The 13,557-nt window shown below is 40.5% G+C and overlaps 1 protein-coding gene across 3 annotated transcripts in view; it reads right to left on the reverse strand.

Moving 5' to 3' along the window:
• Positions 1-1,948: 1,948 nt before the first annotated feature.
• GRIA3 (glutamate ionotropic receptor AMPA type subunit 3) overlaps positions 1,949-13,557 on the reverse strand; it is a 223,961-nt gene continuing 212,352 nt past the window's right edge. The window contains exons 14-16 of one of the 3 annotated variants that reach the window (XM_073361295.2): positions 8,349-8,463; positions 5,409-5,656; positions 1,949-4,167 (exon numbers count right to left, since the gene is read on the reverse strand). In XM_073361295.2, the coding sequence (XP_073217396.2) occupies positions 5,411-5,656; positions 8,349-8,463 (361 nt within the window). In that variant the 3' untranslated portion in view covers positions 1,949-4,167; positions 5,409-5,410. Of the gene's footprint in view, positions 4,168-5,408; positions 5,657-8,338; positions 8,464-13,557 lie in introns of those variants that run through there. The other 2 variants (XM_073361293.2, XM_073361296.2) reach the window with 2 other exon arrangements.

Genomic DNA, 13,557 nt, shown 5'->3' on the forward strand with positions numbered 1-13,557 from the left:
TAATTGCTTATACAACGAAGATACAAATAAGAACCCAATCCCAGGAGGAACTGAGTGCCCCCACCCTCCACTACTGTCAATGGGAGATGGGAAAAATAAAAGGAGGACTTGTGGCACCTTAGAGACTAACCAATTTATTTGAGCATAAGCTTTCGTGAGCTACAGCTCACTTCATCAGATGGGATGATGGGGGCGCTGAGCAGCTTGCAGGATCATACATTTCTTGGATTTCAGACAGGATAAATCAGTCTGTTTTTTAAAGCTCACCTCTTGTGCACTTTCAACTGGGAGTTAAGGGCTTGTTGGCCTGGGCCCTAGGAAACTATTCAAGTCCAATACAGCCTGAAGCTCAACAGCAGGGCTAGTTGAAAATTCCTCATGAAACAGTTTCCCATTGGTAAATGCCGATGTGATGAAACCGAAATGTTTTGCTGTAAATTACTGATTTCAGCGAAATCTTTGATGGGGGAATTATCTCGATGTTTTGTTTCAATATGGTGGAGATGCTCAATTTTGACTTTGTTTCAACTTTTATAAGAGAACATAAAATTGAAACAAAATTGAAATGTAACTGTCCCAGGGTGACACTGGTCCTCTAAGATGGAAGAGGCCAGTGCCTCTGAGACTAGTTAGTTGCCTCCCAATTAGGCTTGAGAGAGGGCTCCTGGACCCCAGAGGGAAGGAGACTGATCAGAGCTGGGGACCCCAGGGGAGTGGAAGGCTCATGCAGTGGCCCCTAGGGAGAGGGAAAGATCCAGCTGGGTCAGGGGAAGCTGAGCCCGTGAACAAGAGGTTTGTTGCAGGAGGATGAATCCCCTGAGCAAGGGTTGGACTCCCAGGTAGGCAGGCCTGGAGGAGTGTAACATTGTTTGAGGGTGGAGCCCTCAGGTGGCTTGAGTGAAGGGCTGTGAGAAGACTGGTCATACTCAGGCAGGGAGGCCCGGATCAAGGTCCAGAACAAAGTGCTGCTCTTGACTTTCAGGTAGGTCACTTGGAGCTGATGACCCTAAAGAGGGAAGCTGGAAAAACCTGCTGTGTCTTTGTTTGTTGAGGAAATTGGAGAATGGTTTTACTACACGATTTTTGGGGATTAACTTTACTGGTGTAGATGAATACATTATACCCAGAGACAGGCTTTGTATTGCACGCTGAGAGACTTGTTCCTTTCATGAGGAAATGGGGGAAACCTGAGGCAAGTGCACCTGCCATGCTCTAGCCTGCTTCTGGAGGGTGCCCCAGGTGGGGCCATCCCACAAGAGAACATTCTGACTTCTCAGAAAGTTTAATTTTGATATTTCAGAAACAAAATATTTTGGAATTATTATTTTGCAATGACAGGAACTTGCCTTTTGACTCAGAATGAAGGAGAGTTTTGAAACGTTAGAAATTCTGTTTCCTCACCAGCTCTACTCAACAGTCTTCTCCTTATTCCAGATGGAGACAACCCATCTCCGTGCTGCCACATAGTGGTGAATTTAGTTGCCTGGTGGACCACCTGTGCCTGCCCTATCCCAAGGTAGCAGTAACTCCTGGGTTGTTTGATGGAGGGGAGGGGACAGACTGAGAAATGGGAGCTGTGGTGTGTAGGAGATGAAGAACTGAGCTTCCTGACACACGTGAACCTTTGCAACTCTAGTTGGAGAGCTGAGTAACTTGCGCTGCATGAATGGAAGCTGAAGATGCTCAGCACCTCGCTGTTTTGGACCCCAGTGTTAGCTCTTAAATTTGGGCTGCACCTTTTCCCCATAGCTGGCCCAGTGCAGAGTCCCCTCAGTAAGCTGCATTAAGCCCTCCAGATGGATGAGAAACTCTCTCCACTGAAACATCATAAATAAAGTGGTACTTAAACAATATACAGTAATCTAAAGAATCCCATCTGCTCTCTTCAGCCCAACCAGCAAGGAGCCTTGAATAAAAAGTGCAGAGGATCTTTTTTCTTTACAATTTTATTTACAAAATGTATTAAAACTTTGTACAACACCTCATTAAAATGAGGTTCAGTAATTTATACCCACACATGCAGTTTATGCTTTTACAGCCATTAGTTTGCTTGGCAATTTTTCTGTTCACTGAAGTGCAGTTTTAATGACAAAAATAGGAACTTAATTTAAAAAATAAAATAAAATAAATAAAACAAAATAAAGGACCAAACCAAATAAATAATAATAATAAAAAAAAATCCTCAAGTGACTACTGCTGAACTTCCAGAGCTTGAAGTTAGTAACAGGAATTTGTAAGCTATCAACACTTTTTTTGTTTTGTTTTTTACATGCAAGTTTTAAAAAATAACAAATGGTTTACCAAGCCTCTTCACCTGTGTGAAGCCTCCACTCATAAAAATTGATTTGATAAACACACATCTTTTTTATACAGCTTCTAAGAAAATGTTTTTGTTTTTTAAATACAACTTATAACTGCACAGCTTTAGCTTTCCCTTTGCTGGGATGTTATAGCATTCAGAAGTTGAAAATCACAGTTTCATGAGAGAAGAAAAAACATTTTCATTTTCTTCATGACCTTGTTAAAAACTTGAACAGTGAATTGTTCTCTTATGAGCTTTAACTTTTGTATATTACATTGTCAGAAATATGTTTTTCTTTAACAAGACTTTCCCATTTTATCTTTTCTTATTCTCACAAAAGATCAAATATATTGTCAGTGAACTAGAGACCTATGGGTCAAACTTCTTTTTAAAAATGATTATTCATTGTCTCTGATTTTTCAGTGTCTGTTACTGATGAAATAAAACTCTATTGAACTACAGATATTGTCATATTAGAGGTAATTAGTATGCAGATACTTCCTTTAACATTTTTTCTTGTAACTGACAATATGTTTAAGATTTTTGTTTTAAAAAGATGCAGTTAAGTAAGTTGTTTTCTGGCAGAGTGTCAAGTTTGAAAAACTGCCCATATCTGAGAAGTTGGAAGTGAATAATACTGAGCCTCTATCTTTAGCAGTATATTTTGGAATACATTGTATCCTTTACAAACTAGGAAAGGACACAGACTTCCTTTGATGAACAGCCATGAAACAATAATTGGCAGGAGCTGATATAACAGTACTAGCAATAGTAATGTGAGATCGCGTAACTATAGTCTGGAACTGCAGGTCTAACTTGAGATACTATTCTGTTTCCTTATTTCTGTTTTTTAAAATGAGAATTCGCCAAAAAGCATCATCTCTCAGTGCTAGTTTTGAGAAAAGTGGTTTAGTCATCTGTGGAGAAAACTATTCTCCTGCTCTTCTCTTGCCTCATTGCGTGATACTAAACATTGAATTAAAATGCAAACACACAGCAAGAAACCTAAATCATGAATAGCTTCTTCTAAAGCCATCTAATGCCATTTTAATAAAGCACCTGTAGGTATGCCTGGTGATAGAAAAAAGAAGTATTTTTTTGCCTGTACTATAGTTAACTTGTCAAGAGAATTCATTTGCTGATCTGGAAGCAAGATAGAGAATTCCACAAATCACTTTCTTTTGGATTTACAGATGAATAATCATTGACCCTAACTTTTTAAAGCATCTTTTGTGTGTGGTGTTACATTAATCTTTTATTGATATACACGTTTCCTCAAATGAGCTGGAGGATTTTAAGTGGTTAGAAAAAAAAATCACACCACTGCTTAAAACAAACAAACAAACAAACCAACCCCCCAGAGCATCTTGACAGCAGTTCTCAGAAGTAGGGACAGGCCAGTCTGTTCATAAGTCGTGGAATTCTGAGGCTTTATATCAGGAATAGTTTAAGAACTTGGTTAGGTAGGGGGCATGTGGTGAAACTGACTCTTTCGGATTTTAGGACATAAGTTCATATCTGTGCAGTGGTATCAAAGAATGGCTTTTGTTGAACTGATTGTTTTTTGTTTGTTTTTTTTTACAAGAATTTTTTTTCACATACTAGTATCTTTTACCAGTTCATTTTTTTTTAAATTTTCAAGCAAAGCAAGAATATTTCAGTGATGGTTTTGCATTGTTGAGTCTCAGAGTCTTCAATAAGGCACTGAAGGAAAAAAAAAGCAGTTTTTCCTATTAAAAGTTCATTGCACCAACATCAATGTGTGCCAGGCCTGACACCGAGGAGAAAGTAAACCTGGCTCAGGGTCCATGGAGTATCCACATTCTCAGCTGCTCCTCCTGTTGCATGCTGTGAGAAGCGAGGATCTGTGATAAGAATACAAATATTTCAGTTGTTTTCTTCTGAAAGGAGACCATTATATCTAGGGGAGAGTGAACCAGGTTACATAAAGGAAGGATTAAAATCTATTCAGGTCATGTATAGTGTGTGTGTCTCTCTCCCCCCCCCCCCTTCTGTTTGTACCGCCCGTAGCACAATACTGCCCCAATCCCCATTCAGTCCTTTGGATGCTCCCATACTACCAGTATTTACTCCTGATGATAAAGTTTGCAGTGAGGCTTTGCAAATGTCCAGTTAGACTCTTTAAAAATAACGTATCATGATTTTACTCACCTTGTCCCTTTCTGCTTCTGGCCAGAAGCTGTAATGCCACAAGCTAGACAGTTCTTGTAACATTTCCAACCTGATGGGAAGTGGGAAGTTTTGGGAAGAGAACTTGTTGAGGGAGCCCATTGCTCCTGTCACTGATGGCAGTGGAAAGGTTCCATTCAAGTCAATGGAAGCAGGAGTGGACCCTCATTTTGTAGACTCAGAGGTGTGTTATCATCAGGCACCATAATTCTAATCTACACTTAATTATGCAACCTTCCCCCTCATCATTTACAGCAACAAAGATGATCTGAAAGTTAGAATTCCTTTGCTTTTTAGTTTAGCTATAGGTGTAATATGTGAATTACTCTGTTCAAATAACTTCTAGAAAGGTACTGATTTAGTAATTAACTTGTATTTTTGTCATGAGGAAATCACCCACTTCTGTTGTAGAATTTGAGATATTTTTCTAAATTTCTCATCAAGAGCATGTAAAATATTTACCAGACTTCCTCGAAGCAGTTAGCTGAATTGAGCACAACTTCTTAATAAATAAATAAATTAAATAAAGGGGAAAACATCACAAGCAAAGCAGAAAAGATTTCTAAATTTACAGTTAATATTTAAAGGGACGATGGAACTGTTTGAAACACTGTGCTATTGAAATGCCAGAACCTCAGATACAACAGTCATTTATTTCAGCCTCAAGTCTGGCACCACCATTAAAGGTATGGAATGGAAACTGGTCTCTTTTTGATTAAGAAAACAAATAAAATCACAAATATTACTGAGTATTGTGAAAGAGCTTTTCCAAACTATATTATGAAAATTATTGTAGCCCATTCACTCTGATACATACAATAACTCTGAAAAATTATTCAAGTTGCGAGGGAGGGGAGGAAGAACAGATATTAGCAAAATATAACTAGTTTATTAGCTTACTAGACCTGAATCGTACCCTTAGATTTTAACACTTTCTGTTCCATACACGTTGTAGCCTTCTCTGTATGTAGCATAATTCTGGGTATTGGTTGCAGGAGCAGGTTTAAAGTTTTGTGTATTCTTTGTGAGTTTCATTCGTTTGGACTCTGCACGAGACTTGTAACAGAATTCTATCAAAGCAACCATCATGGCGAGACCAAGACCTCCAACAAGAATATAGAAAACCCCAGCAACATTGCTCAGGCTCAGAGCACTTGTCTTGTCCTAAGAAAAATGAACCACTTGATTAGTTTTTCTGCAGCAAAAGGTCAGATTGGCTTAGCTCGGACATATATAACTCTGTTTGCATCAGATTCCCTGCGCCCACACATCCAGAAATCCCAGCTCAGAATATCAGGTGCCCCAAATACTCTTACCTAGTTACTTTACATGCTGGAGCTCATTTATCAGTGTTAGTTTCAACTTTATCCCACTGACACAGAAATGGTTTAAACTAGGGATTCGCAAGACAGTTATTGTGCTATCTCACCCTGTTCAGTGGGTGAAATCCTGACCCTAGTGCAATCTAGAAGACTTTTGCCATTGACGTCAATAGGGCTAGGATTCTACCCAGCAAACCTAAGTGCTGCTGCGTATATCTGGTAGCAAACAGAAGGCACCTAGCCTCATTCTCCCCAAAGAATCTCAAATATTTTTGGAATTCCCCACTGGGTAGATCAATGACTGCATAAAATAAGGCAGACTTTACAGAAGTCCATTTTAAAACTAACAAGACACAAGATTTAGTTATTTTTGGTGAATGTAGAGAAAATAATTTGGATGTTGAGAAAATGATCAGGTTTCTATTTAACAATAAGATTTTTTTTTTTTTTTTTTTTTTGAGGAAGACGGTCAGTTACTTTCAGGTCCAGCTAACTACACTAGCACCCGCTGTTATAAAAAGAGGTTGGCTTACTGAATAAAATTAATATTAATTTTTAAAAAGCTGTCTAGATGCACCTTCAATGCATGGCAGACGGGGGAAGTCCTTCATTTCAAAAAAATAGAATTTTTGTAATCAGGTTATACAGAATTGTAACCATTTTGCTGCTGAATTGAATTGTGTTCTGCATTTATTAAATATTGTTTATTCATACTTTCCTTCTTTGAGTTGTAACACATAGAATCTAGGTGGCTGTTGTCAAGCCAGATGCCAGAGCAATCTGCAGTAAATATTTTTACTAATTTAAAATATTTGCAGGTACACCTTGATGTATGTCAGTTCTCTGGGGATGTCCAAAACTTCTGTAAAATTAGGAGAAAATATAATCTGCCTAGTAACAGCCTGGGGGAAATACAGGCATTTTGGATAAAGGCAGTTTTTTTAAATTACCTGCAATTTTAAATTTTATGTTTGCAGTTGTATTTCAAGAATGTAGAGCCTGATCCTACAATTGTGCATTCAAACTCTCATTGATCCAAAATTATTCTGCAACAGCTGGAAAATCAGGCCCTGAAAGCAAATTCCAATCCTACTGAAATCAATGAGTTTTGCTGTTGACTTCAGGAGGACCAGGAGACAGCTCTAAAATAGTAAAACACCTAATAATGGGGAGATTCGCAAAGGCACCAAGGGGAGTGATTTTTTTTCTGATGGGAGTTGGGTTGCTTATCTCCTCTTGGTGTCTTTCAATATCCTTTCCAATAATGCTTAATGCTGGGTCAGCTCTGTTCTTCCTCAATAATTCTATTAGCATTAACTAAACCTCTGTATTTTCATTACCTGGGTTAAGCAGAATGTTTCCCCCCAAATAAAACAGGAAATATAAAAATCATGGGCCTGATCCAGCCACTAATCCACATGTGGAACTTTCACTGAAGTATCTGGGAATTCTACAGGAGGAACAGCTGCAGGGCTACCTGATGCCTGGCCCTCAGTGATTAGTTTTAGTATGTAGCTTGGTTACATTAAACCATGAACTGTACCAACAATACATTTAAAGCAGTGGTTTTCAAACTGTTTGAGCTGAGCCCCCCACCCCTTTGAGTTACAATTTTTGGTTGCAACTGGTGGAAGGCGCGTGCAATGGACTCTGGGGACAGAGCCAGTGCTGGGTGTGGAGGCATTATCACTGACCCATAGGCTGGGTGGCCCACTGAGGTGAGTTGGGGATGGAGGTGGTGTTCCCTCCCTGAGCCCTGGCTTGTGGGGCTGGTCCCAGCCTCACCACTCGCCCCCTTGAATATTCCTCCATGCTGCCCTAGGGGGGCATGCCCCCCAGTTTGAAAACCTCTGATTTAAAGTATGCCAGGTATTCAGATTTTCCAACAGTTAAAAAATTTCTGGTATGGAATGTAGTAATACAGTAGCAAAATGGTTCAATGCACAATAAAATGAATGTCCGAGATTTATGAAATGAGTTACCAATAATATCACAATATTAGTTTTCTTAGAAAAAAATTCAAACAGAAAATTTAAACTTTCTTGGGGGTGGTGGGGGTGGGAAGGTGTTTCATGCTCATCAATGGGATGTCTTTCATGAAAATATCCATCCTTCAGAAGCATGCGTGACCTATCGCTCACAACCAGTGTGGACAGGAATTTTAGGTACAATTTTGAAACAAAATTTTATGTACTCAGAACTCAAAAATGAAAAGCAATGCTGGACTAAATAATACATTGACTGTGATGAAGCTTGTAGGTTAAATGGAGATACCAGTCTGAGGTTCGTTTAGGCATTTTCCATGGCCTTTTTTTTTCCCCCAGCAAAATATCCAAGTAGTAAAATGTACTTACAACTAAAGTCTTTAATACTGTAAAAGAAAAATGCTGTCATATTCTGATCTTTAATTTTTTTAGTCGTTTTTCCTTGAACCTTGGAAACGTAAATATTAACGGTTGAAAATCATTTTTGGATAAACACAGTGGGTCAAAATGTGAGTTCTAATCAGTACAAAAAGACCTTCGGCGACTGACCTTACTTCCGGAGTCCTTGGCTCCACATTCACCCTTATCGTACCACCATTTGTTTTTCAGCTTGTCTAAGATGCCTTGTTCACTGAGTTTCAATACTGCAAGGTTTACAGGAGTTCTTCACGTGGGAAATAACATAAATAACATTATATTATGTTATTTTATGTTATTCAAGCTTTTAACTACTTTAAAACTACACAAAGCGATAAAGCAGGGTTCCTGGCCACAAAGTAATTTCTACTGCAGGCAACTGGATCATCCCCTTAAGTTAATACTAGAGCAACACTATATTACCAGGCCCTGCCCATATCGCTTTGAGTAATCGGCACACGCTGTTAAATAAAGAGAATGGAAATCCAGTAACGCAAATTTTCCCTTTTTAGTAGAATAATTAGACAGCTCACAGTAGCTTCACAAGTAGACTGAGAAATTTGAACTTACAAGATATCTTATTGCACTAACAGAGAGTAAGCTAGTATAGGTAAGCGGGGCTTTTCATGTCCTGAACAAATTAACACCAGTTTTTTTAAAGCAAAAAACCTGGAACCTTTCCCTTCCTACACACAAAACAAAGCAATTGAATGTTCTTGACCTAAACTCACTATTTTTTGAATATTGTAGTTCAGGATCCTTTCAATATACTTTAAAGGCAATATTTGCATAAAACACTTCAATATTTACATAAAATAACAATAGATAATACCGTGTTACAGAATGAGTTGCCAGGCATGGAAACAGTGGGCCACATTGGCCACTATAGTTGGTGGTGGCGACAATGAGGGATTTCTTTGCTAACTAGCTGAGACCTTTTCTCCCTGGGCAGGTCCCAAAGAGAAAAGGACTGGGCTGGGCCTATCACTTTCTGTTTCTTAGGATACAGTCCACAAGGGGAAGAACTGGCAATATTTAGCTGCAGCACTAAAGAGTGCTGTTGCGGGTGGGAACAGGCTAGCTTTTTTTCAGCCCCGAAAAGAGCTGCTCCCTCTCCTGAATGACCGGAACATGGTCTCAGGCTGTCTTGTCTGGGAATAAAAAGGAACCTGAACAGCCTAAGTACAGAGCTCCATCCCCTCCTCTGCAGCTGTACAAGGAGTCTGACTGTGAGCCAGCTGCATCAAACGGAGGCAGTGGGTGGGCCCAGTAAGAAGGTGGGGTTCTGCTCTGCAGCTCAGCAAAGCTGATTGCTTGTGAGCTGGGGGGTGCCTGGACGGATGTCAGCATGGTGCAAGTTGTGGTCAGCTGTACGGGATGGTGGAGTGCCCAGCCCCTTGATTTTGCGTCGGCACCAACCATAACTGGTGATGCAGATCTTTCCTGCGTAAGGTTACTGGAGATTTGAATTTGTACACCATGTTCTTGGGCACGTGTCTTGGGGCGATGGGGAGAGGGAGTGAGGTTCACTGCCATCAGAACCAGCAGATAGTTCAAGCCAAAGAGTCCACAGACCTATGGTAGGTTTCAGGGGATCCACTGAAGGCCCAGACAATCTTTCTGGATGCCTTTTGCCTCCACACATCCTCTTAGCTTCTCCTGGTCCTCAGGAAACTTGAGGCTCTGCTGGCTGCTACCCTAAAAGGTTGCATCCCAGAAGAGGAACCCTGGTTAAGTAACTCAATCCGTGCAGGGACAAGGACCTATAGGACATTTCCCCCCTACTGCCCCCCACATGGACGCTTCTGTTTCAGAGTAAGACTGTCTGTGCCCTTGGTGTGACGGGGAAACAAGGTACATTGCAGCCTGAGGCAGAAAATAGTCACAGTGGAGGCCTGTGCCCGCTGACATGGGGGACAGAAGATGGAGTGCTTCAAAGTCGAAGGCTGCATTGAGCTGCCTTAGTACTAAACAAACTCCCACCATAGAACTGGGGTAGCTGATATGATGGTAAGGCCTTGTCTCTGATAAAAGCTGCAGCAGTTAATAAGAATCAGTTTAGTTAAACTGGTGCAAACCCCTGTGTGGACATCCTTAAATTGATTTAAATGTGGCTTAAATGGCTTTTAGCTTAAGTGTTAATCAGCTAAATCAATTAAAAAATATGCCTTTAATTAAATCAGTGCAACCTCTAACTGCTGAGACAAAGTCTGGCTTTCCCTACTAAAGAGAGGGTGATCAAGTGCAAAGAAGGCAGCATTAGAACAAGTGGAACAAAATATCAAGAAGTTCTTAAAAAAGTGTCCGTATCTGTTGTTAATGGGCCGTGCAGCTAGTACCCTCAACTCTTGCTGAAGTCAGAGGGTACTCAGAATCTCACAGGATCAGTGCTCGGTTCACTCTTGCCAGTCCAGAAATGTGCTCCATCCATCTCTGATACCAGAACTTGCAAGAGTGTCTTTCTTACTCCTTGCCCTGAAAAATAGGGTGGGACCCTTAACTAGCTGTGGAGATCGGGACATCTGGACCTATGTGTTCAATGGCTGCCTAAAAGACAGAACCGTTCTAAATGATTTAGGCTTAGATCCTGTCTGGGCCTTAAGCAAGGGCAGGGTGGGAGGAGAAAGGGCAAAAGTAGGGAGGATTGTTCCCTCCCCATTCCCTCAGGGTTGGAGTGTACTCTGAATGGGGAGATACCTGGGGAAGAGGAGGTGGGCCATGGCCCACATTACCTCCAGAAAGCAGCAGGACTGCAAAAAAGGTGTAGCAGAAACTGTTTTCCCTGAGGCAGAATACCTCTGGATGCTCCCTCAGGAGCAATGCAGCTCCACACTGGCCCTTACTCTGGGCTGTGCCTAAGTAGCATGACTGAGCCGTTCATCCCAAACTAAGCCTGCCCCCCCCCAACCTCCATGGTTCAGATTCATCTCAATAAATATATTTCCCATCAAAATATACTCAGTCATGTGCTTGCAAACCTAGATTCAAATAGGTTTTCTTTTTTAAAAGGAGAAAAATAAACATGCTTCAAAACTTCCAGAACACAGCCACCACCAAAGCTGTACACCCAGCTACTGCATTTCACAACATTCGGGTGAGTGCTTAAAAACCAACATGGAGCAATTTAAAAAGAAAAAAATCATAGTATCATTGTGTGCCATGAGGCTGTGCAAATTCCCAGCTAGACAAGAGCAAAATGATCTCTTTCTCATGTCAGTAAATGCCAGCCCAGACACACATTGCCCTCAATTGATGCAGGGAACTACCCTCAATGACAGTGGATCTGGGGCAGTATATCTTCCTCTGAACTTCTCCAACTGGACAGACAGAGACAGCACAGCTCCTGGCATGCCGATGGTATCCTGCACATCACTAGTCTTGACGTTTTCTGATATTTTCTTTGTAAAATTCCTATTTAGCAGTCACTGTAATCTAATTAACTATCAATCCAGGAAGCTTATATTTTGTCTGCTGGAGACAAGTGCTGCATTGCGGTGACGAGCCCCAAGAGGGATGACATGTTTGCTATTTCAGCCTTGGCAGAGCAATTATGGAGCCCCCTCAACCAGCATCTGCTGGAATTAAAAAGTCAGACATATCACTGGTACCTTTTTGCCGCACTGTCGTATGTGTAGCATTTCACAATGTCATGTGATCTTGCTCATGAATCCAGAGTGAACAAGGAAGCAGAAGCCACTGACAAACAGTGCAAATAACCTATGTCCTAGGAAGGATGGCTACGTATGTAGCATATTGAAAGGGCTATAAATTCCTGCCCTGCATAAATGTTTTTTGCCTAGTTTGAATGAGTCCAGTCTCATCCTAGCCAGCCCTCTTGCAGTGATTATGTATTTGCATCTTCAGATCAGGTGTTTATATTGTCACATGGACTTGAAGACACAATGTAGAATAAACCATAACAAGTTATGCATTTGTTAGGCTAATGCATGGCGTGACACTAAAAGCAGAATGCCTCTACCCACCAGTGGCCAGGTCCAGTACAAACCCTGTAGTGGGTTATAGCTCCGAGTAGAGCACTCTAACCTGAAGTTACATTTAAAAAGAAAAATCCAATTTATGCAACATACTTTAAAAAATAATGTGCAGTCAAGAATAAAAGACCTCAGTGGGGAAAAGTTTATAAACACCTTTTCTGCCGCCCTGCATATAATTATTGGAAAATTATTTTTCTACCCATTCCAAAAATTCTCTTAATTTGCATGTCTTTATAAAATCCACACACAGTAAAAAGACTTTGCATATCATCCAATACATTACAGATTAGCGTTCAAAACTTTACACAGTATTGGGAAATGAGGACAGCTTAACATGCAAATTAGGGTTTCTTAATTTTTTTTAAAGCCAATGCTACATTTAATTATGCTCATCCAAGTTCCCAAAAAAGTAAACTAAAATTATCTGAACTAAACAGATGGGAAGTTGCCTGAATCATGGTTTTCTATATAGCTTTTCATGTTCCCTTTCGTCATATGGTCCATTTAAATAACACTGCTTGCAGGAATTAAAGCTGAGCAACAATTTTGGTTTCCTTTTTTCCTGACCTTCTCCCATTCCCAATTTAAAAAAAAACATGAACAGGGCTGGGTAGCTGGGTGCGTGATCTCCTCATCACTATTTGGTATGTTTATCGGTGTTGCTTTTTTTTTTGTTTGTTGTACAGTTTATCCAGTCAAGAAATCCCAAATTCTGTTTGCAAGGGCATTGTAGATAATGCCACTAGCTTTGTAGATAATTTCTGTTTCTCACTAATGTTATGAGATGGGGAGATCATTTAATATGCTGCATAAGGAAGGGGATTTCTTGAAAAATTCCAAATAAAGTAGTTTTCGGGGACAGAGAATACCCATGAGCTATTGTCTTTGCCAGGGTTTGCACTTTCTCCCATCACCCTCATCTTTGACATTTGCCCATGAATAGGTCTGGGTGCCTTAAGTTTCCCAGCTTGTCTAGCACTGGTTGGTTTAATAGCAAGTTCTTTATTTAGTGAGGCGGCACTACCAATCTGACAGTGTGTTTCACAGAGAGAACATGAAATGAAGCATGTTTTATCATAGTCCTCAACTACAATTTTGTCTGCTTCTGAGATATTAATCCAGAGATCTGATTCCCACTTTTTTATTTCCCCACTGCCTCATGCAGTACAACGTTAAGAAGTATGTCCCTTCTGGCTGTGAGAGGCCAGTTCTGCTTGCTGTGTCTGCAGGGGTAGCTCCAATAGGCCCCAGTCTTGCAAACAGTTGCTTTATATGGGTGAATTGAGCTCTGCAGGTCTAGAGCCTTAATGGTTCTGTCTCTATTTCTGGGTTGCCAAGTTAGATAT

Source organism: Lepidochelys kempii, chromosome 9 (assembly GCF_965140285.1).
Source record: "Lepidochelys kempii isolate rLepKem1 chromosome 9, rLepKem1.hap1, whole genome shotgun sequence".
NCBI lineage: Eukaryota > Metazoa > Chordata > Testudines > Cheloniidae > Lepidochelys > Lepidochelys kempii.